The 25,610-nt window shown below is 38.5% G+C and overlaps 1 protein-coding gene across 5 annotated transcripts in view; it reads left to right on the top strand.

Annotated features, from left to right (window-relative positions):
- GRM7 (glutamate metabotropic receptor 7) overlaps nt 1-25,610 on the top strand; it is an 855,283-nt gene that overhangs the window by 516,107 nt on the left and 313,566 nt on the right. For all 5 annotated transcript variants that reach the window (XR_008297019.1, XM_027042528.2, XM_027042527.2 and 2 more), the window contains exon 5: nt 16,977-17,117. Coding sequence is in view for 4 of the 5 variants with exons in the window: in XM_027042528.2 (XP_026898329.1) it covers nt 16,977-17,117 (141 nt within the window). In the remaining variant the exon portion in view is untranslated. The remainder of the gene's footprint in view (nt 1-16,976; nt 17,118-25,610) is intronic.

The following is a 25,610-nucleotide window of genomic DNA, read 5'->3' as shown; positions in this document are numbered from 1 at the left end:
TCATGTGCCTTTCTGCTTTATATATTTTATTTTATTTCTTCTTCTTCTCTCCTCCACCCCTTTCTCTTGCTGCTTTTTATTTATCATTTTTCTCAGTTCCAAGTATCACATGCATTTGTTTGACTTCTGAATCTATAGCTTTATACTTGAGTTCAACCATCACCTAAAGTTCAGTGATTGGGAAATCACACCATCTTTTTATTTAAAAAGAAAAACAGAACAAAACAAAATATTCCTTCAATCTTTTCCCCCAAACTCTGGATCCAGTCACCAAATCTCCTCTCCATTCAGGTCATTTTCAATCTGTCCTTATAAAACATCCTATGTTAGTTGACATGCATATTCTTCCTTTTTTTTTTAATGTTTATTCATTTTTGTGAGAGAGAGACAGCGTGAGCAGGGGAGGAGCAGAGAGAGAGGGAGCGAAGCAGGCTCCAGGCTCTGAGCTGTTAGCACAGAGCCCAATGCGGGGTTCTAACCCACCAACTGTGAGATCATGACCTGAGCAGAAGTCAGACACTTAACTGACTGAGCCACCCAGGAGCCCCTACATGCATATTATTTCTTAGTCACATGCTGCTGTAATTGAGTGGCTCTAAGCAGAACCATGAGCACATGCTATAAAGCTAGAAAATCTGGATGCAATCTCATCTGTCTGAGTCATGAAGGAATGAGTTTCCCATCGCCATGGACAAATGTCCCATGCTATGTCTGCTTCACTTTTCTCATCTGAAAAGTGGGGATAGTATAGTACCTATCTTATGGCTACTGGAAGGTATAAATAGTTTATTTAATATAAATCAGTTAGAGTCTAGAAATAATAAGTGCTCAATAACTGTTGTTATTGAAAAGTATTACTTTTATTATAGCTTTGCAATGTCTCTTTGTTTATAGTTGTTCATATTGAATTGTTAAGAGTATGGGTTTTAAGTTTTAATATTTAAGACTAAAATATTATGTCTACTTTTTTTCATTTGGTGACCTTGAAGGAGGCATTTTCCCTTACATGCAAGTATGGGCATGGCAGTTTCTTTATTTCAAGATGTTGTAAGAATTGTATTAGACCACAGAGATGAATGCTTCTATCACAATGTCAGTCAGGAAATGTGAACCCTCCTCCCAATCTTGCTAGTGTATTCTTCATTAGGTACTTCTTTTACCATCATATACATTGTTAAGAACTGACCTTCAATGACTTCACAGTGCCTATGAGATAATATCCAACTTTCTTATACTTGAGACATTCCACAATCTAGTTCCATCCTACCTTTGCATAAGGTTCTCCTCTGCATAAAGCATCCATTGTAGTCACCCAGAAACATATGATAAAACCACATCACCCCTTTATTCTTGCTATTATCGTCTACTCTCTTTAGTTCTTCCTGTGTATATGAACTCTGTATTTTCAAGGCTAAATTCAGATCACAGCTCTGCCATGGAATAAATGCACATAACTATAGCCTGGCATTACCTTTCATCCCCTGAATTCGTGTAACATTTATAGAGTACCTTTGAAAATTTTATATGCCTTTGTTCTCTTATTTCTTTTTGCATTGTGGTTAAGAGCTTACCCTTTGGAATCAGGCAGACTGTGTTCAGGATCCACTTATTAGCTATGAGCCTTTGGGCAAGATATTTACACTACATAAGGTTCAGTTTATTCAGTCACCAAATGGGGATAATAATGATGGCAAACTCATAGGATGTTTGTGAGGATTGAATTAATACATTTAACATACTTAGCCCAGTATTATTATTGACAATTTTTTAATAAATATGAATCAGTTTTACTCTTATTGTTATTATTTGTGTTTTCTTATCTACCCCCAAAGACTGAAAGTGCCTTGGAGGTAGTGATTATGTATTGTGTTTTCATAATCTCTCTTACCATGGGGCTTCTTGCTTTAATTAATTTAATTAATTTTTGCTGTGATTACTTGCTCTGTCATTTTTTTTCATATAAGACATTTGAAGTTTGGATGACAAAGAAGCAATCCCTGGTAACTGAAAGGGGACTGTATTTCTTTGGATAATGTCAGTGACCTAGGTAGCAAGCTCAGGCTCTGCCAGTTCCTGTCACAGAATTCTCCTCTGGCATTCTGTGCTGCCTGCTGTAAAGAGAGTGTTGTCAGTAGGGCTCTGGTGCAAACAAGGCTGACTGTATTTTGTTGTTGGAAATATGTCCAAGGCAAGACCATATGTATTATGTTGCTATATGGTTTGAATACCAAGTCCATCCTATTGCTTACGCTAAAGTACACAGAGCATGAAATTCTTCTATGAAATATTCCACATTGAGAGGAAAAACAAGGATTTCTGTGCCTGAACCAAATAGCATAAAATTGAATTTGTACTCATGGAACATCAATTACCTAGAAAAAATAGTGTTGGTCATCATTCTAGGCATTTTCAAATGCACTGACTATCACTGCTGTGAATTTTTTTTTTCTGATCCACCTTCTCCAGAGCCACGGATGTTTGCTTCTTCCTATTAAAATGTCTATTATCTCACTCTATAATTTCTGAAACTCTCCCTTTTGTTAAAATTATCTGTGTGTATCCTACTTAGCAATCTCTTCAAGATCTATATCTGACATATCACCACATCACTATTATTTACAACCCTTATAGTTGCCAATCAATGGCAGACACCCGTTGGGATTTGCCTAAGCACACAGGAGGGGAGATAACTTATTATAAAGTTAAAAGAGGTATCTTATAGAACCCACGGGCAAGGAATATATCCAGGTCTTCAAGAGACATAGGAACCAGGTACTTAATCCCTATAGAAAATACAAGACACTTCTTTTCCCCCCACCATGTCTCTTCTCTCTTGGCAGCTGACTGACTCATTCTTTGCTCCCGGTGCAAACTGCCTTTTCCTACTTCCCAGTCTGCCTGAGTGCTATCAGCAACTCCTAAGTTTACATCTCTAGTATTAAAGTAAACAGTTTGGGTTGATTCCAGAATTTCATTATTTCCAGTTTCAGGTTCCCAAATTTCCTAGTGAGAATTTGATTGACACAGATTGGATTTGGTGCTTACCCCTAACTCAGTTATTCACATCTAGTACAACCATATAAATATGTAAGTGGATTCCTAGATAATAGGATACAGTCGCTCAAAAGTGAAAGAGAGAAGAGTTCATAATGAATAACCTTTCCTATTACAGCACCTAATGCAGTGTCTTCATCCCCAAAATAGTTTGCTAATGTGGGTGGGAAAATAATTAAATAATCTGAATTTGCTTCTTGAACTTGATCTTTACATGAAGACATTGGGACATTTATTTCAGCTTGTTTTTACCTTTCTGAAAGTACAATGTCTTCATTAATATGCCAAATAATACACAAGAAATAATATACATCAAAATAACATGCTTTAGGGATTGCTCGAATAGGGATCAAAAATCCAGGATATTAAAGAGTTCTACTACACCCCCAAGATGAGATGTTTGTCGTGCATTTATTAGGTGCTGTTTTACAATGAAGTTAAGCTTTTCACAGTCTCCAATTTTTTGTCTCTTGATTTATATTTCCATGGGAACTGAAATAGTAAATGGTCAAACATATGGGGCATTGGTATTGTGTTTTAAGGGTTTTTTTTTTCCTTATTCTTTTATTTTTTCTCTCAGATTCGCACAAGAAAAATCTTTCCTTCGAAAAATTTTTTTTAACCCAATGTTTAGGCAGTGGTTGAATCTGTGATTAGGAAGAAAATGAAAGATCATTTTGGTAAAATTCCTTCTGGGTTGTTATAGATGTTTGATTATGTAAGTTTAGGTATTGAGCTCAGTGAAAACTTCTGGCTGGTGAGACATTTTTAGATCAGGGTACAAAATGAAGATGGTAACCAGGCAACATGGTTTTGTACAGTTATTAAAAATAAAATGTGAAGCTTCCACAATGCAGAATAATTCTCTGGCAAGTTTGTCTGATTTTCACTCTCTTATTGCCTGGAAAAACAGGTAAGTTCCAGTAGTTAAAGTTCAATGCCTACTATGAGCTAAAAGTCCTTACTTCGAAATGTTATGATTGTTGGAAAATCATATGCACACATGACTGTAATCATAATATGATTTTTAAAATTCTTAAACATTTCTACACAAAAAGTATGTATTACAAATGTTCACACAATTTACTATGTAAATATAAATCTGACTCTGCATTGAGGATGATATCAAGCTTGAATAGACATACATATACTCTCTATATAGCAGAGTTTATTAATTAAAATGTTGGAAATCTTCCATATAATGTATAAAAATTTTCAAAGAATGACATGAAGATGTGATCAGTTGTGACAACATATTCAATCATTATTTGATATTTCAAAAGACATATGAGCAAGTGATATTATCAGAGTAATCATGATATACATACCAAAAATAGCTATGTTCAAGTTAAGATTCCTTGTCTTTTGTGTTTCTGATGTCCCTTGGACAACTCTTCTAGGACTGTGTGTAAAATATACATATGAGTCATAAAATCACATAGTATTCTAGGGCAATATTCTAGACTGCACATCAGAATAACCTGAGAAGTTGAAATGCTGATGCTTAGGCCCACCAACAGAAATTCTGATTTACCTGGTCTGACCTTGAGTCCAAACATACGAGTGTGTGTGTGTGTGTGTGTTTTAAGTTTTATATATAATTCCAGTGTGTAGCCAGGGACAAGAACTATTGTTGGAGACAGATATTCGGCAAATACCTCATGTAGAATAGAGGATGAGTTTCCAGATAGAGGAACTCTACAGACATGAGTATTTGTGGGCTATTATAGCACAGTCCTAGGGAAATGCAGCATGTCTTGGCAAACATTCCTCTTATGTAAAGGCTGTCTTTTATAAAAGGCATATCTCAGTTGGGGAATTTCCTGGAAGATCCTCAGTGATCATTTTGGATTTGATGTGCTCTTCCCCAGCTAAGTAATTGGGCCAGTGACCTGTCTGGGAACTTAGTGCTGTGTTCCTTCCTGGATGTTGAGAACATAATAGAAGTTAAGATGAGTCTTGGATTTTAGGAGACAGAAAATAATTCCTTTTCTCTGGTGGATTCTTGAAGCCATGGTTTAAAAAAAAGTGATGGAACTTTCCTAGAATCTACTGATCACAGGATAGGTTTTCAACCCTGATGGCAGCAGGAGTGCAATACCAGGACGTGTGTTCTGTATAATGTAGGCTATGGTCCCTTTCCGCCTTGCGGTTCTCGCCCACGGAGAAGCCTCTTGATGGCCTAGTGGGAAATCCTAGAAAATCCTTAACTTTTTTGAGTTTTACAGGTAAATACACACAACACATACACACACACACACACACACACACACACACACACACACCCCTAATGCAAATAGCAATGTTAAGCCACAGACACTAACCAATCAATAAACAAGGTTTGGAACACACCCTGTTATTCTGGGTTTCGATAAAGATGATCCCTACCATCCACCATATTTTCTTCTGTGAAAATTTAAGCAAAACCACCATGTGTCTTTCCATGTTTTAACTATTCCCTCTGAACTTTTATGGTGAAGGGACATTTAAGATAAAATCTTAAATGTGCCTGGGTGGCTCAGTTAGCATCCACTTCAGCTCAGGTCATGACCTCAGCATTCCAGAGTTCGAGCCCCACCTAGGGCTCTGTGCTGACAACTCAGAGCCTGGAGCCTGTTTCAGAGTCTCTGTCTCCCTCTCTCTGTGCCCCTACTCTTACCACACCCTGCTTGTGCTATGTCTGTTTCTGTCTCTGTCTCTCTCTCAAAACAAACAAACAAACAAACAAACAAACAAGATCAAATCCCAGACATTAGGACTTCTCACCAAAATATTTCAGAATGTATTTCTAACTGGTAGGAACCTATTTTTTATATAATTGTCTGCTGGTATCACATCTGATAAAAATAATGATTTCTTCATATCATCTAGTACATCATACATGTTTTCTAAAAAATACATATACTTATTTTATTAAGTAAGTACCCTGGACTAAAATTGGTATATCAAAGAATTTGCACCTTTTTTATGACTTTTGATACATAGTGCTAACATGTATCATGGTCAAGATTGTACAGATTTAGCGCCACACTTCTTAGGTTCATTGTTACTGGAGAGGGAAGAAAGACATGGAAAGAGGAGGTATCCTGAAAATAACATAGCATAGATGAAGGAAGGGGAAGTTGAGGGAGGCAGGAGGGGACGAAGGCAAGAAATGAGAGGAACAACAGTTAAAAACCCAAGGCCAAGTTAATGCCATAAACTGTGTGAGTGATCAGGACTCCTGAGTCAGGCCCTTGAACATCAATGTATAGATTTAACCAGCTAATGAAGGGGTTCAAGCTGAGCATCTTTATGAGGGGGGAGTACAGGAAGAAGAGCAGGAGCCTTCCACCATACCCTATGGCCTCCAGAAAGCTGGCTTCTCAAATCTCACCTCCTAAAGCACTCACTTGAGGGATGCCCTTTTATCTTTCTTCTTGACTGAACTTGTGCACCCTGAGCTGCCACCAAGCAACATATATTCCAGCCCTTAGTCTCACAGGGCTCCACGTGGCATAGGAAATCAAAGAGGGGCTTTCTGAGAGGGAAGATGGTTACTTTATACTGTCTGGAACTGAGCTGAAACTGCTTACTTTAGCAGGAGGAAGGAACCTCTAGGTACTGAGCAACTTTAAGATATTAGCTGGTTTAGCCTTTGTATTTTAAAACTTTACATCCTTCTCTAAGCTAGGTACAGCTGTATTCATTTAGTAGATGACATAAACACACAACTTTTATTTTTTTTTTCCAGAATAAGTGAAAGAATGAATGCATGCATGCGTGCATAAATGAATGAAATAGCAAATGACTGAACGAATATCCAGTTCAACAATAAAATATAACCAGCGAACCACTGACTTAGCATAAGTGAAGTTAAATAAAAAGTAGTTGGCTAAGGCAGGATTCAAACTCAGGACTATCTGACTCTAAAGCCAGGACTTTGATAGATGAATATTTCATCAAGAGTTCCTGGTGTTATGAGGCACTGGGGTGACTCAGTTAGCTAAGTGTTCAACTCTTGATTTCAGCTCAGGTCATTATCTCAGGGTCATGAGATCAAGCCCCACATAGGGCTCTGTGTAGCCCTCTGTTCCTCCTGTGCACACCCCTTTGTTCTCACTTGCTCTCTCTCCTTCTCTGAATGAATGAATGAATGAATGAATGAATGGAGTCCCTGGTGTTAAAGTTCAAAATTTTTTGAATTTCCTCTTCTTGTACTCTCTTTTCTCACTTTACATGTCTGTGTTAATTTTCTTTTAAGTTAGCTAACATCTGCACTCTTATTATATGCTATTCATTATTGTCACCACTGCATATATTCTCACATGGAAGCCTCTTAACAATCCTATATTATCATCATCCTCATTTTATAGACTGAGAAACTTAGATTGGTTTGCTCATTTGCTCAAGGTCATCTAGCTAGCAAGTGACAAAGCTAGGAATTGAATCCTAGAATTCTAGTTTAGGACTCTGCTTTTAGGCATTCTAATGCTAAAACTATCAATTTAATATGTACTGTTTATACCCATATTCGTTCCTATATAAGTGTACTGAGATTACATAAAATGCCCTTCTGCTTCCCAGACAATTTAAAAGAGTGAAAAATGGCAGGCATTCTAGCATTATATAATATGCAACAGCCCTTTGGAGACATTTTGTGGAATAATATTGCAAGCATTATTCCTTCTACCTCATCCATAACACATCCCATGGGATTTTTCTTCTTTGTGGGATAATTTCCATTGCAGTAATTCTTATTTGTTTTCTCAAAAATAATGGCTGGTTTCATCAGTAGATGCAGCCAGCAAATTTGGGGGTGCATCTGAGAGCCTAGACTTATCCCACTAGATTAGTAATGATTTTCTTGCCAAACTGACTCAACATGTCTCCAACTCTAGTTTACTTCAATAAGTGTTTACAGGCAATTGGGAAGGTGGGGATGAGCAGGGCACAATCTGCCCACTTGGAGCTCAATGTCTGGAGAGAGAGAAAGAAAGAGAGAGAGAGAGAGATTGAGAGAGAGAGAGAGAGAGAGAGAGAGAGAGAGAGAGAACGACATGCTGTCCCACAGCACTGTGCAGGTGCAGTTAGGGCCATGTGCCCAGGGAATGGGGAGCATATTGGGTGTCGCTGGACCCCACTGTAGATGTCCTGTGCAGGTGGCATCACACCAATGGTGGAGGATGTCTGGTGTCTGCAACTGTTCAAAATCCCTTGTCTTGCAGAGATGGGAAACCCCAAATTCACTTACTATGGTTAAATTCATGCAATGCTTCCCACATTTTTTGTGGGGCTAATGCAATGTTATATTTCTAACTGCAATGCAATCTGATCATTATCCAATTATGCAATCGGTTGCTATTTATTATTATTATTAATAGGGTAACATGTTTCTAGTGATTTGAAACATTACCTTTATTTGCTAGTATATGCAATTCCCATGCGCAGGGAAGTCTTTCTGGGCTTTTCATTCTATCCCAATAGTTCACTAATTTCTTTATTCTTGTGTCAGGACTTTTTTTTTCTTTTAAATCATAGAAAATTTACAATCTGTTGTTACACTATCTTACCTGATAGTGTGCCCTTCTCACCTTCACCTTCAATCCTCAGCACCAAATACTCATGCTGTGGTGTTCTCCTTTTCAGAGGTCTCCTCATTCTTCTATTTTTTTTCCATACAAACTTTGAAAGTAATTTGCTCCAGGGGAAAAAAAGATGTTAATATTTTTATCAAAATCATGTAAAAGGTACAATTTAGCTTTGAGAGAATTGACATAAGGGAAACTTTTAAAAATTAATTAATTAATTAGAACAGAACTCTTGAAGGACAAAAGTCAACTTGATTACACAGAAGGATACATTTCTTTGTTGTTTTTGTTATTCTTTTAATTATAGTCTTCTCTTCCACTACATCTTTTAAGTGATTATTTTTTGCATATAGGAGGATAGATTTCTCTGTGTAATTTTAAATCCTGCTTCTTCCCCAACTTCCCTTTGTTCTTGATAGCTTTTTCATGGGTATATTCTCAGTGTCCTGAATACTCAATTCAGTGGAGATTGTATACCATTCACATTGCTGCAAGTGTCTGTTGAAGAAAGGGGCGATGCATTTCTTGGTGGTGGAAATTTCTGTGTCTACCATGACAGTACATGTCTTACAAATGTGAAAAGAAGCCAGGCTGAAGCCATCAGAGGTGGTGGGAGAGTACTGTGAGCCAGAGAGCTCAGGCTCATCTTAAGGGAATAGCCATTCTTCAGAACCCAACTGCTGCCACATGGGAATGGGGTCTGTGTGACAAGATCTTCTGACCTTACAAGCGAAGCCAGAAATTAGGACTTAGAAATGAAATTTTCAGATTTTTAAATTAGTTTTAAAATACTCTTGGGAAAAATAGAAAGGACAAAGTCTGTAGGTTAAATATGTTCTGCCAGACATCAGTTTGCAACACCTGAGTGTTGTCATTCAGATCAGACAGAGCTGTTAAAAGGCATCTATGATAGGATTTTTTTTTACTTATCATGAATGCATTCATTCACCAGGATTCCACAACAACTGACCACAACCTTAGTGGCTTAAAAAAAAACAAACAAAAAAAAAAAAACATAACTTTGTAATCTTACAGTTCTGGAGTCCAGAAGTCTGAAATGAAGGTATCATTATGGTGCTGCTTCCTCTGAAGGCTCTCTGGGGAGGACGCTTCCTGCCTCTTCCAGCTTCAGGTGGCTCCAGATGTTACTTGCTTTGTGGCTGCATTACCCTACTCTCTACCTACACCTACACATGATCTCCTCCATGGCACCTGCTCTCTATGTGTCTCTTATTAAGGATACTTGTGATTGGATTTAGGACCCATATAGACAATGCAGGATGATCTCATTCAGAGATATTTAACTTAATTCCATTTGCCATTTAATTTCTTGTTATACATTACCAAAATATTTTTCAAATAAGTAAAATGAGTTTAGGGGCTTTTGATATGGACATATCTTTTTGAGGATCACAATTTAACCCACTAGGAGTTATGTCACAGCAATAGAAAAAGGAGTGAAATAAATAAAGACCTGTTTTCAAAATATGTTTTTTTAGATTTACTCTTTTGTTAGCAGACAATATGAGTTCCTCTACTTCTTATTCTATTCCTTTTTTCTCTTGCCTCCCCTGGTACCTTCCCATTCAATCCTCCTCCCCCCTCTCCTCTCCTTTCTCTCCTCCTTTCCCTTCCTTCCTTCTGTCATTCTCTCTCTCTGTTTCTCTCATTATCTGTCTTTTTTCTTCTTTTTATTCATTGTTTCACTTATTTATTCTGTTAGTATTGCATCTCTGTGATATGCAAGGACCTGTGTGTTTCTAAGTCATTAGCACATCCTTCCTGAGTTGAACATAGACCAGAAAGAGCTAAGAGCCTCTCCTTAGGCTGGTGAGAAGGAAGCCCTGGGTGCTCCCTGCCATGTAGGCTGACAGTGATGTTCTAACCCACAGTGCATGACTTGTGTGGTTAAAGCAGCAATCAGGACTACTTACTGGTCACTCTCTTATGCTGTGTGAAGCCCCATTAGTATCTGTCAGTATCCCTTCACCTTGGTCAAGCAGGCAGCTGTGTCCTCTAACTCCTCTTAACACTCTGATAGCATTCCTCTCACGCCACACACTTGTGAGGTCTTCTTCCTCCTCAGCTGGAAAGGTCCCATCCCAAACATACCACCCTGGATGAATTATGCATCTATTGACTTGCACGCTCTTGTCTTGGCCACAAATTTCAGAGGACAGCACCCCAGTTAAAGAGGAAAGAACCATGCATGTGTAGTTGTAATGCCAGCTAAAACCTGGCTTGTTATTTCCATGTTGTTTTAAGTTTACTTCCAAAGTTATACAAAGGTTGTACAACATGTATGCAGTGAGACATTTGCCTTAGAATCAGCTGTAGATTAATTTCAGAATTTAGAATAATCTGTTCAACAAAAAGAACAATTTAATACTAAGAATTTCATCAGCTCCACATACAAGAATGACCTTTCTCCTTTAACAGAATTCTTATTCTGTTTTCTGTGAGCTGAAACCTCAGTGTTGATGCCTTGGGTTAAATTGTAAAATTCCGATAATTTAACCAATAATAAAGGCATGTGTGTTCAGATCACTTTTCTTCTGAGTTCTTATCAGAAAGGAATAAAGTCTCAGTTCACTGGGATACACACACATACCCTTGTATACATATATAATTAGGTTAGATTACAATTATTCTGCCTTATACTTCTGTGTCTGATTCTGTTGCACCTTGGTGATTGTACATCTGGTATTAGGTAGTCTATTCCTTTCAAAGCAAACAGGTGAAATCACTAGGCTACAGAAACTGTAATCACAGGGCAAGAGTGTTGGGTTACTGCTTGCAACCAGAGAGAAAGCTTTGGACCATCACATATCAGAAGCTCTTTCTCTATTAATAAAGCAGAGGTATGATGTGTGCTGAACCCAAAAGGCAGCCAATAACATTCCAAGGCATTGCGGACACATGGCTACAGCAAGGTCTCTTTTAGAATCTTGAATCTTTCACAGACAATTTCATTCCATGTGAATGAAAATGAGTAGAGGGAACCAGTAAGACTTAATTTATCTCTTGCCATGGCCCTGCTAAAGAGAAATAAACAAATTGCTAAGTCCTGAAAGAAATCTGACTCAGCTAAGCTGAGATAAATCAGCAAGCATTCACTAAATTGAATAACATCTATTGACTTCTGCTTCTGCTTCTCTCAATTGTCTGAAGGGAGCTCTGTTTTCAGAAATTGTTTTTTGCCCTAGCACGGTCAGCCCATGTCACCAGTTTTACCATTTTGATTAGCTCACCCATTCCAGAACCTGACTGTAGAATTGTTTTGCTCTTCAACCTGTTGAATTGTCTGTCCAGTTGCCTAGTGGAAATGATATTTGATGTAGTTTGGTGATAGGGCATTTATTAGAGAGGGAAAAGAGGTGGCATAATACTGGACTACAGAAATGCTCTATAGCCATGGTTCTCAGTCTTTAGAATGTGAGAATCTCTGGGGTGCCTGGGTGACTCGGTTGATCAATGGACTCTTGATTTCAGCTCAGGTCATGATCTCATGGTTTATAGGATTGAGCCCTGCATCAGACTCTGTGCTGACAACGCAGAGCCTGCTTGGGATTCTCTCTCTCTGCCCTTCCCCCACTCATGTGCACATGGACACATGCTCTGTCTCTCTCTCTCTCAAAATAAACATTACAAAAAGAATATGAGAATGTCCTGGCGAACTTGAAGGGAAAGTAACAGGGCTGACCTACCTCCATGAGCCTGATCTCTGTTTCTTCATCAGCTCTCCAGATTGTGATGCCCACCAAAATCTGAGTCACTACTTTATGTATGGAAGTCAAAAACTGGGGTCTAGAAGCAGGCTAATTTGGGTCCAGATTTCTCTCTCAGCCTTAGTTTTTACCTCAAAAGTGGAGATATGGTTAGTACCTACTTCTTAGGATTTATGTGACACTGATAGAGGAAATGGATATGAATGCTTATTATTTTTATAACTATTAGTGCAATTCTCTATGACTAAATAGAAATCTGACAAAGATTTTGATGTCTACTCACAAGAATAACTTACTCATATTTATTCATTCATTACATAAATGTTTATGCCATTGGTTTATTAGAATTCTTGTGGCAATTCCAGACAGCATATACATAGAAGATGGTTCATTTATATTTGTTGATTTTAAGGCCTCATCATCCTGGGAGATTTTGTAATGCGAAATGCTTCAGTATTCTTATGACAAAGCACATGTTGTTCCATCTGAATAAATGTCTAATCTCTGTCCTCCCCCCACTTCCAGTTAAAACCTATTTTTCCCTTTTCTCATATGCATTTACTTCCCCAGCAAGCCCTCTTTGGCACTCTAAGATATTTCTCTCTGTCTGCATGTGTGTTGTAATTTTATATTTATTTAAATGATACTTTTCAAATTCCATCTTCCCCATCAGGCTAACTAACATTCTGATTTATCAATCTGATAAAACCCATGTATGTTTTAACCCAACATTTGTGAGTGTAGAGAATTGTGCCTGTCACAGGGTTAAGTGCTCAGGAGATTATAATGGATGGGTGTGGTTATTTTACAACCAACAGTTACCATTTTACTCCACACAATGCTGAGAACTTGACAAATAATAGCTCATATAATGCTTGTAACAGCACGAAATTAGGTATTAATTTTAATCCTGTAATTAATTTTAATATGTAAAAAAACAGATTAGGAAACAGAGACACAGAATAGCTGAGTCATCTGTTCAAGGTCATACAAGTGGAAAATGGGAGTTGTTGGTGTCAGACTCACACAGTGTGTCTCTGATGTCTACATTCATCTGTACATTGTGTGGCTTCCTGGAAGGAAGTATGGCTCTCACATGGCATGGCTGTTGAGGTCTTCAGGAAACCATTCAAAAGTGAATATATGCTGAGTTACTACTTGGGGGCTCTGAGTGTCCCCATCAGGAGCCATGGACCTTCAGAAGAGGTAATGAAGACACAGGGCTATTTCAGGTTACCTTTTGAGCAGCACTAAGACACAGCAGCCAGATTGAAATTCCAGGCTGGAGAGCCCAGCATGGTAACAGGACATACAGGTGAGGAACAAAGCTTTGGAGGCTGCAGAGGGGCCCAGAGCAGCAATGCTCAGGAATATAAAGACACAGCAAGCACACCAGGAAAATTCACCAGCAAGTGATACAGCATGTTCTATCCTCCTGGGCCATCTGCAGGCTATAGGATGGCAAGGCAAAGCTCCTGCCATGAGCCAGGTACTGAGCAAAAGTTTCAACTATAGAAGCAAAGCAAAGACCCTCTCATCTAAACCAAGGCATAAATTTGAGGCTGAGAGGGTGACAATACTGAGATACTATAAATCGAGCTGGAACTGCTCAAGTCCCACCCACTGAAGTTTAGGATTTGCTCAATCATCCTGCTTCTCAAAGTATGGGCAGGAAGCATGAGTATCAGCTGGGGCTTGTTAAAAATGCAGCATCTTTTGCCCCACCCCAGACCTCCTCAATCAGAACCTGCATCTTAGGAGATACTCAGGCAATTCATATATACGTGCATCTGAGAAGCAAGAGCAGTTCTCAACTTACAGGTGAGGTAGGCATCAGGCCCACAGGGAGGAGGAGCAGGGGGAAGGGGGAGGAGGAAGTTAAGTACCAGCCATATATATATATATATATATATATATATATATATATATATATATATATATATATATATGAAGGAAGGAGGGGGGTTTTGGTTCAGAAATGTTGTCCCTTTTCCGTTTTCTGCTGTGTTGTGTACAGACAGCCCTCACAGTTCTTGCTTGCGTTCCCAAAGTCTGTTTATTCACACTCAGAACAGAGGGAGATTTTGACAGCTGCTTTCCTTTCTTTCTCCTTTTAAATGTTCCACAATCACCTACCTGCGCGTTAGCCACACATAGTCCTTCCTTCTTCAACGGGCTTTTTCATTTCCAGCAGACACAGGATTCAGAGAGAGGCGTTTTGAACCGGTAGACATTTTCAACAATGGGGTTTTCTCTAAAGATGTTTTCTTCTGAGCTGGGGCAGGTATGTATCTTTGCTAGAGTTTGAGCCATCTTGGTAGTTTCTATTCTGAGGCTGGTTGGAATTCAGAGCTGTGGCATGTGGCCGAATGATTTACTTCTGAAGCTTCTACGTGTTCTGTTGAAGGCACTTCTTCCTGAGGTGTGTGTTGTTTTGGTGTTGCACAGAGAGAGGCTCAAGGTGCTGTGATAAATAAAGAGTGTTTTAGTTGTTTGACTACATTAAAAAAACGACCTCAGATGTTACTGGTTTAACAAACAACCACAGTTGTGCAAGGAGAGCTGGTCTCGGCTAAGTGGTTCTTCTATTGCAGTCAGCTGGAAGGCTGGAAGGGCCAAAGGAGTTCTGCTGAGCAGGGTGGAGACTGGTTGGGCTTCTTCCACATGATCTGCCATCCTTCTGTTAAATGTATTCGAGCACAGCAGCAGGCTTCCAAGAAAGAGAATTCCACAAAAACAAGCTTCAGTGAGCACAGGGTTTCCCAGCGTCTGCTTGTGCTGCACCTGTCAGTGTCCCCCGGACAGGGACACAGTGCCTAAGAGGCAGACTATACATGGGTATGAAACCCCAGAAGTATGTTCCAATCCGGGGCCATTTCCACAGTCTACCACTGTTGATTAACTTGTTTGGTTTGTTTGTTTGTTTCAGGCCTGGTGGGGTTGGGAGGAGGACAAGGGGCAAAAATGGTGAAAAAAGTGAAAGCTAGTCACCAGTCACCATATATGAGTGTGTATATGTACATACATGACTGAATGCACACATTTAGTGTTCTGGGAAACAGGCGGGACTCCTCTATTTTCCCCCCAAAGATTCTCCTTTGTTTAGAAATATTAGGTTACTCTATGTAATTAGGTTACTCTATGTAAGTTGTCTGGAGGCAGGGTTGTGGGAGAGAAGCTAAGCAGAAGGAGGATTTTCAGACAAATAGTTTAATCAGTATTGGTATTAGAATGCGATCACATACTGTAGCCAGATTAGTTTCAAATCAGTTAAGGGAGTGGCTATAAAAGGACAGTTAGCCAGCATATACTGACAACAGCCTGGAAAGTGACCTAAGGAATGTCAAATATTCTTTATTTTCCTCAAAATATTATGGAATCTCTTGGGCTTTGTTTTTCTCTTTACTCTTTGTTATTTACTTGTTTCAATTTTTCCATTTATAGTAGGTTTAATATATGTCAGGCCATGAATTTGGTGCTGGCCACGTAGTGATAGAGTTAACCTGATATGCTTCTCTCAGGGAGTTTAGAGTCTGGGGCTTCCCCCCCCCCCCCCCGCCTTATGGCCTTAAAGGGAACACAAAGTGATTTAAATAATGTGAAAACAAGTCTATTTCCTGTGGTTGTTAACCTTGAACTGTAAGTTTCCAATGTCTTCCCACAACTACAAACAAGATGCTGGGAGGGAAGGAGGTAGTGTTGTCTTTACTTCTACAGGAAGATTAGGATGAGGAAGGCATGGATTTGCTTATGTTCCCCTGAGTTGAAGACATTAGTGGGGCTGGTCCTCAGGCCTACCCTTGTGTTATTGAATCTTGTCTGATCACTATAAGACCTTGTGGCTCTGTTGGAACATTTAAGGCTGCACTACTAAAAAGATAGAAATTCTCTGCAGACATGGCCTCTTGAGTTTCTGTTCCTCACACACATCAGTTCACTCAGTGAATAGCACTGAGCTTTATGTTAGACTGCCACTTACTTAGGGCCTTTGCAGAAACTTTGATTTTTATTAAAACATCAATTATATAATGGGACATTGCTAAATGAAAAGAGGGCTTAAAATGATACTCACCGGTCAGTAGATCACATAATCAGAGATGCAGGATGGCCTAATGGTTGACCTTGGGCATGCTTTTATTTCATCTGAACCTCTATTTTCTCATCAGCAAAGTGGGAAGGATAGTAGTTGCTTATAGGTTGTTGAGATGAATAAAAGAATCCAAGAATAAAAGAAGCACAGAATCCTATCCACAGTAAGCCCCAAAATGATCAATTATCATCTTGATGATTATGAAGATGCTTTGTCCATAGTCTAGCATCACTAGAGATAGAAAGTTTGTTGTGTCATTGCTAAGGTCTGTGATGCAGATTTCACTGTAGCAATGTCATTTGTAGGCCACATGTCTGCCTGACAGATTGAACTAGGGATTTAGCCATAGGTTAGCACTGGAATTCCCTTTCTTTCTTTCTTTCTTTCTTTCTTTCTTTCTTTCTTTCTCTTTTAATTGACATCCAAAAGCATCCAGTCTACTAAAACAAAGAAAAACCATCACTTGTTTTTTTTATTTCCCAATGTTCCAGCAGTGGCCCACAAGCAATGACCTTCTCATTTAACTTTCTTCAGGGTTTGATGCCTATTTTACGTCACGCACACTTGAAAACAACAGAAGAAACGTATGGTTTGCTGAATACTGGGAGGAAAACTTCAACTGCAAGTTGACAATTAGTGGGTCAAAGAAAGAAGACACAGATCGCAAATGCACAGGTAATTTCATTCTCATTGTCCTTCTCCAGTTACTCTACGTGGCCAGCATTGAAATGGCTGCATAGCTGACAGAAGGAAGCTTGGCTGGAGACAAATTGAAAAAGTAAATTGAATTTTACTAGATTGTTCAGAAAATGGAACAGGAGCATAAGTCTTACAGGACAAGAGAAGTACAGACAACATTGTATTCTTTTCTGCCTGTCCATCTAGCAGGAATTGACATGTTCATTGATTCTTGGAATTCAAAAGGGTCATGTTGCTTTGAATGCTCTCAGTGATAAATATTAGTTCATGTTTTAGCCAGGAGTATGAAGTCATCTTCACAAAGACAAAATCTGGTGAATATCTTATCAGCACCGGATTTAATGGTTATCATGGACTGTACTGTGTTTTGATTAAAGAAACAAAATACTTGGTTTTAGAGTAATGAGAATCTCACTGGATTTCCATAACATCCAAGTTAATGAGTCATCTGCTATTGAAAATACACTTCAAAATATTTAGGGGTGCATCTGGCTGGCTCATTCAGTACAGCATGTGACTCTTGCTATTGGGGTCATGAGTTCAAGCCCCACATTGGGCATAGAGTTTACTTAAAAAACAACAACAACAAAACTTCCGGCAACCTCATAGGGAACCTTGCGTAATTATTCCAAATTTAAAAACGTGTATGGGATGCCTGGGTGGCTCAGTCAGTTAAACTTCTGCCTGGAGCTCAGGTCATGATCTGACAGTTTGTGAGTTCAAAGTCCGCATTAGGCTCTCGGCAGTTAGCACAGAGCCCACTTCAGATCCTTTGTCTTCCTCTCTCTCTCTGCCCCTCCCCCACTCATGCTTGCTCTCTCTGTCTCTCAAAATAAACATTAAAAAAGTGTGTATGCCATGCATATATATGTATATACATGAAGTAGTCATAAAACAAAATTATTCACTGATGCATTCACAAATATTTATTGAGCAACTCCTTCCTGTTAAGCACAATACTAGGCACCATGATGTGATGGTAAGCAAGCCAGGTAAAGACCCAGCTTTCATGTTGTTCAGGGGATAGTGGGGGAAGATTGACATTATTCCAGTCATCTCTCAGTGAATACATAATTACAAGTTGCAGTAAGTGTCCTGAGGGCTATATGGGCATAGAACCAAGAAATTTCCCTTGTATTGAGGGCAGAAGCTATCTCAAAAGACCTCCTTGAAGAGTGAGTAGGTATTCGCTAGTTAGGAAAGGGTAAGGACAGATAAGAGAATTTCTTATAGAAGAATAACATGGCAAAGAGCTTATAGCAGTAGCAATTATGGTACCTCAGAGTATAAGAAAAACAAATACCTGACAGAAGTACAGTTAATAGGACAAATGTGTGAGCTGAGGCTGCTAGTGTAGACATGTGGAAAAGGAATAAGCCACGTGGGGACATATGTGGAATTTGGTCTTTCCCCTAAGAGTACTGGAAACTGGGGGTGGGGTGGAGGAAGGGGAGGAGATAGGAGTTGGGGGGGTGCAAGGGGTTACAGAAGCATGTGATGTATTCTATTTTATCACCTGGCTGTATATCACATGTCAATACCCAATTTCATACTTCAGTACCCTTTATCATTTGTAGTGATGATCTTGAAATACCACTAAACCCTAAAATGTTTTTCTGTATAATCTAGAAAAGCACACTCAGGTTGGATACACTAATGTTTGGTTTGTGGGTCTTTGAATATTGGTCATCCAGATACTGTAGACTGACACATTCAACAAACACCTATTAATGAGGAATAATGCATGTGAACCATGGTCCTAAAAACATCATAAGTGGTGTGAGGATGCTTAAGTTTAGGTCTTTTCTTCAAAGTGTTTTTGTGAAGGAAAGATAAAAAACAGTGATATGAGTAAAAATAATACAAAATCAACATATTGCATGATTAGATAAATAACTCAGTAAATTACAATACCAGCTTAACCATTCTCTAGACCATTATGTGTAGCAACAGTGTTTTCAGAAGTATGATCTTTATAATATTGTAGGGAAAAAAGAAAAAAAATTATTTCAATGTTGACTAGACCTGGGTGAAACAAAGCTCTCAAGAGGAAACTTAAAAAAATTCATTAGACATCTGCATAATTTGTCTATATGACAAGCAACATCCAAGTGTACTAGAAGAATCTAGATGATTGATGACAGTTTTTTGGTTTCTTCTGACATTTTGCGTTCTGTAGAGTCTGGAAGGTAGATTATCTTACGCCCATTAGGGCTGTTCTAAGGCCAAGCCCCATGCTCTTAGTGTTTTAACAGTGCTGTTTTATTTGTAGTCACATTTTCATGCTAATTGTCAAGAATTGCAGTTAATAAAATTAAGCCCATTATCCTTTTTCAAAAATGAATATGGAAGAGTTTTTCATATCCCACTCCTTCCATGTGACAAATCTCTGATCACATTTACTAAATTACCTGTGACCCCAAATTATTTAAATAATGTCCTTGCTCTCTTTCCTTCCTTACCACTTTCACAGTTGTTAGATTTGCTGTATTGAGTAGAGACAAATACTATTACCATCGTTGTGTCTCTTATTCCCATTATTGGATTTGAATACATGGGTGGTCGTGTGTTTCTTTCTTGTACTGCCTTTCCTAAATCCAACTAAACCCATATTTTGCTTTGGAAGTATTCACAAAATACTGTTTACAAAATTGTGGCCTTTAGCAACAGTTGACCCTTAAACAATTTGTGTTAGAACTTCCGGGGTCCATTTAAACAGATTGTTTTCAACAAAGACAGTACTATAAATGTTTTTTTCTCTTATGATTTTCTTAATAACATTTTCTTTTCTCTAGCTTACTTTATTAGAATATAGTATATAATATCTATGACCTACAAAATATGTGTTAATTGACTATGTTATTGGTAAGGCTTTTCAACAGTAGGCTATTAGTAAAGTTTTGAGGGAGTCCAAAGTTAAAGGATGATTTTTGACCACGCAGGGGATTGGAACCCTAACTATGCACATTGTTCAAGACTCAACTGTATGCTTCGACTAGGAAATGGAATAATGTGAGGAAAAGTGTGCTGAGATTAGCTAGACTTAGAGGGAAGGAAGAGATGGAGAGAAGTGACAGATGGAATTGTAATGATAAGAGTTCTTGAAACCATGATGTGAAATTAAGTTTTAATAATGGAAAAGAATGGGTAAGAGAGGGAAGTTTGGATGGGTTTAAGGATGTGGGTAATGAAAGGGAAAGCTGCTTTGGTAACAAGGTTTTGAAACACTAGAAGAATGGGTACATTGGAAAGAAATATCCAGATGAAGAAGCAGGCTGAGTAGTCTGGCATTGCAGACAGTGAGTCTGGCTCCAGGCAGTGTAGATAGTGCATGTTCTGAGAACTGCAGAAAACAGCCCACCTCACAGATTTTTATCTATGACTGGGCTCTGCTAAAGAATAAGAAAGTCTTGGGGCCCCTGGGTGGCTCCGTCACTTGAGCCTCTGAGTCATGATCTTGGAGTTCGTGGGTTCAAGCCCCACGTTGGGCTCTGTGCTGACAGCTCAGAGCCTGGTCTCTGCTTCAGATTCTGTGTCTCCCTTTCTCTCTGCCCCTCCCCACTCATACTCTGTCTCTGTCAAAAATGAATAAACGTTAAAAAAAATTTTTTTTAAAACAAAGAGGAATAAGAAAGTCTTAAAATACCCCTAGGATTTAGGCACACATTAAAATGCCAACTTGTTTTTCTATATTTTTTTTACAAAGTCTCTTTAGCCATAATGATGAGCCATAATAATTCCATATTAGCCTTAAGTAGACAATGAATGAATCAATCATCTGACCAGACAAACTTTGAGGATGAGATATGGGTCCCATACTATTTGGAGAGAGCAAATACCTGTGGTAACAGAATTGCAGTGGGATCTGAAAGGCCAAGGTGGTAAAATGTCATGAAAGGAAGAATAATCGATGAAAAAATGATATATTATTAAACTATGTACACTTCATAATTTAACTGGGAGCTAGATGTGCATGAATTCTTGTAGAAATTTACCTGAACAACCAGGCGATTCTTACTCTTATAAATTATCCATATGCGTTTAAAGTCTCCTTCAGACAAGGAAAGCTATCGTGTTGTTCAGTATTTTAAGAACATTCAACTTTGCCTGATAAACCAATTCCTAGTTCTCTCAACCTTAAAAGCTAGTCACTCTTCATCCCACCTTCACTGGTGATTGCTTAATTTTCACTGATACAGATCAATACTTGCCAGCAACCCATCCTGCTCATGGCTGATCTTACCTGCCATCCCCCAAGGGCACATGAGTTAAGTTTACTGGTGGTTTAAGCTTTCATAGAAAACACAAACTCTAACAAATACGACGGCGTTTCATAGTAGCCACACATTTTGTCATGGAGCTAGTGCTACCTATACACAAAATAAAATAAGTATCCTTCTAGATAATTTTAGTAAAAAGTGAGTTCTTCTAGATACTTTAAAGAATAAAATAAGTCCTTCTGGGTACTTCCAGAAGTATACTTCTAGCCTATTTGTTGTCTGGGGACAGAAAGATTGAATGTCATTTTCTTTCTTGAGCTTCCCCATTCTCACCCCACTGGCTACATGTGTTTACCTTAATACCAGCTAGTATATTGTTGACACAAAGACCAGTTTAAATTATGATATTTTGGGCAATGACATGTTTTTATGGGGATAACAAGGTTAAGGAAAGAAGGAAAAGTATACAGGTGGTGATAATTCTGAAAAAGACACTGAGGCCATCTTGGAGTCCAGAAAATCACTCTGTTGGAGAAACCAGAGTTTTGGGCATGAAGGAGGCCTGGGTTTGTGTTCCAGAGCTATTTCCCAATGCTCCTGTGAGAGGTTGGGCATTATTTAATTTTTCAAAGCCTTTTCTCATCTTTGAAATGGGAATAATAAAACTTTAATTCCAACTTTAATGGTATCAATTACCTACTGTTTGGGGCTAAATGCAGTTGCCTGTGAGGGTTTCATAAAGATCCTGTTGTCATATGTTACTGCTATAGAAAATCAAGGTGAATATCAAATTCTTCCAGGAAAATAAAACCAGGGAATTGAATAAGCAAAGTAGATACAGGAGCTTTTCATTGGGATACACCGTGCATAGCAATATAATAGGATATCAAAAGTTGATAGGCAGCATGCAACTTCCTTTTCTGAATGGAATGTGAAACTCAGGGTTTAAAGAATTTCAGTGCCATAATGTAGAGTATGTGTCTAAGCATCGCTGGGCCTTGGACTGACTGACTGCCCCCCCCCCCCACCATGGACCAACTTTTGTACCATTTTCTCTCTGACATGCTAGATCTTTATGTGGTTTGTAGCATCTCTAAGGTCTTTGCTCTGAAACCCATTTTTTAAGCTCAGAAGGATGTTTTGAGAATCTGAATGTGCTTGCCTATTGCAGCCCATAAAAATTACCACTCTGTCATATCTTACGACTTACACAGAACATTTGTCTGACTAATATTACTGTTCTGCCAACTGTCACTTTGTGGACACTGATTCATCAGAGTTACCTCTTAACTGAACAGAAGGAACTCAGTATTTAGAAATCTATCATCCCATGAAGGGACAATTTGACTTTCAAAGATTTGTTTTCCTTTTGAGATGACAGAGGATGAATAAATTGATGATTTTTTTAAAATAAAAAGCCATTGTTTTCCATTGCTAGTGCTTAGAAATCACAATTCAATTTTGATTGGAGTGCTTAATCAGTCAATGTTTACTGTGGAAAGAGATCAGAGGCTTAAGAGCATACTCTGGTAAATGTTCACATTTTGGGAGAATCCTTAAATCATCTTTATCTGGACACCTCCCTTGTCAAAACTAAATAGTTTAAGTAAAGGTCACTTTCTTGGTGGGGCCAAAAGTCTTTTAAGAAATGCTGTTAATGAATAAACCATATTTTTGTCAAGGCTTCCTTCATTTCACATGGGACCCAGGCCCATCAGAGCCTATATAATTTAACAAGTCTGTCAAGACAAAGGAATAACACTTAGGTAAGTCAAGTGCTTTGAGAATCTATGTGCAGAAAGAATTTATGACTAATTAATTTTCCTGCCGTTTTATCTTATTCTGAATTGACCTTTAATTGTTATATAGATGTTATATTGCAGCACCTAATTTACTCAGCATGATTGTGGAATCCACGTCAAAATGTTAAAGATAATGTCTAACCATTTGGTACTCGGACTTTTTGAAGTCCTTTTGATGAGAAGCAAATTAAAATACATTTTTATACCTTTGTGCTTTTTAAATACAACTTCAAGGCAGATTAATTATGATTGAGTCTGCGTGTAGCAGCCATTAGAGAATCCTGTGTTAATATGTTCTTCATTAATTTTTGTATTCTGACTTATCTCTAGAAATGAAAACATTTGTTGATGTTTCTCTTGCTACCATCACCCTTAAGTTTGCCTCTCCCTCCCTTGTTAATGGCTGGTTCCTATCATTGTGGGAACTGGAACTGTATGAGTCAAATTAATATGAATTTTTATTTATTAATTTATTCATTTAAAAATAAATGTTAAATAAGTATTGAATATCTGAGAATCACCACAGAGAGGCTCAGGTGTTCTTGTTTTGCACTGGTTTCAACCAGTGTTGTCAATGGACCAGTCCTTGTGGTTTTTATTATGTTTTTGGAAGAACTGCTTCTGCAACAACATCAGGAAACCTTGAAAAGAGTATGGGTTTATTCTTATGAGACCTTGAGATTACACAGTGGGGTAGTGGGTGTAGAGAGAAAATACTCAGGATCCTGTGGTTCTACTTTAATTGAGATTCAGGGTGGGGCCCATAGTTTGATTGGCTTATTCTTTGTTGGTGAATTTAAAAAGAAATAGTGAGAGGGGCACCTGGGTGGCTCAGTTAAACTTTCCACTTGGGCTCACCTCATGATCTCACAGTTCCTGAGTTTGAGCCCCAGGTGTGGTGCTTCACTGACAGTGTGGTACCTGCTTCAGGTTCCCTGTCTCCTTGTCCCTCTGCCCCTCTCCTGTTTGCACTTTGTCTCTCTCTGAAATAAATAAATAAACATTCAAAAAAAAAAACATAACAGTAAGAATTTAAAATGCAGAAAGACAAAAGGAAAGTGGCCCAAACTGTTAGTTATTGAAACCAACCAAGATCTAAAATAAAGGAGCCTCACTGGGGGAAGGTCATCAGGACTCCTGATCTGTTCCTGTGGCTGGCAATGTATGAATTGAAGATAGCTCTCTTTGTAAAGGATGCCTTTGCAATCATTGCTTTTGTCAGGCACTTGAATTACAAAAAAGAGAAGAAAAGAAGGAAAGAAGGACAGAAAAACTGTCAGGGCTTACACTACAATCCAATCCACCCTGTGATGCCAAAGCCTGAAAGTTAACGATGAGGACATTAACTTCTTGGGTAGCTGATAAGCTGAAAGTCAGGGGTAGGCACATTGTAACCCAGAGAGTACACATCAAAATAGGATTATAGTAGTAAACCCAATAATAATTATAGAGGCAGTAGTCTGAAATCTAGTCTGTAACCATTGTCTCAAACAAGGAGGGTTCAGCCATGGAAATAGGTCTATAATCTCAGCGGTGCACCCTGATAATCTGTTCAAAGATTTGAGTAATACTGGGAAATATTTTATCACCTTGGGCCATCTGGTGTAAGTAGGTTTGAACCTGTTCTGAGTTAGTAGATGATTCCATGTCATTGAATGAGTTTCTTAGTGCTGAGAATAGGTCAGTTCAATTAAAGAAGGCCACAATGCAGTTGGATTACCCATGTGAGGCCTATGTGATACAGATATTTAATAAGCATTTCTATGAAAACAAAAGAAAAGCAATGGTTAAGAATTGGACATACTAGAACTCTAGCTTCTGAGTTCTAAATGCAACCATTTGAGAAGACTTCATAGATGGGAGGCTCAAAGCATCTTCAGATGAGGTGAGGATAAGCAGTGGCAATCTGCTAGATTTTGTTGGTTTGTGGTTTGTATGTTTCTGCTGATCAGAGGACTGGACAAAAATTGGAAACTTTTTTTTGAGAATTGTGGTCAGGTATTGGAGGACATTGCAAGAATTGAATATATAGTCCAATGTACAGGTAGAAAACAAAACCTCAACAACAGTTAACAGAACTAGAGTCTAATATCTGCAGCATATCTTACGGTTTCTACTGACCTATCTTTCCACCTATAATTACCTCAGTTTCTATCAGAAATAACCATAATTAAATCCAGTTTCTTTCACTAATCATGGCCTGATGACTTGGGTAAATGCAGCAAGAATAATGACTGACCATATAGGTTTTTAAAAGTCTGCTTTATTGGAATCCTTTATAAGGAATTTTATTATTTTTTTAACATTTATTCATTTTTGAGAGACACCCTGTGAGTCGGGGAGAGACAGAGAGAGAAGGAGAGCCAGAATCTGAAGCAGGCTCCAGGCTCTGAGCTGTCAGCACAGAGCCTGAGATGGGGCTCCAACTCATGGACCATGAGGTCATG

Source organism: Acinonyx jubatus, chromosome A2 (assembly GCF_027475565.1).
Source record: "Acinonyx jubatus isolate Ajub_Pintada_27869175 chromosome A2, VMU_Ajub_asm_v1.0, whole genome shotgun sequence".
In the NCBI taxonomy this organism is placed as follows: domain Eukaryota; kingdom Metazoa; phylum Chordata; class Mammalia; order Carnivora; family Felidae; genus Acinonyx; species Acinonyx jubatus.
The sequence above is the reverse complement of the archived record's forward strand: the minus strand, read 5'-3'. Positions and strand labels throughout refer to the sequence as shown.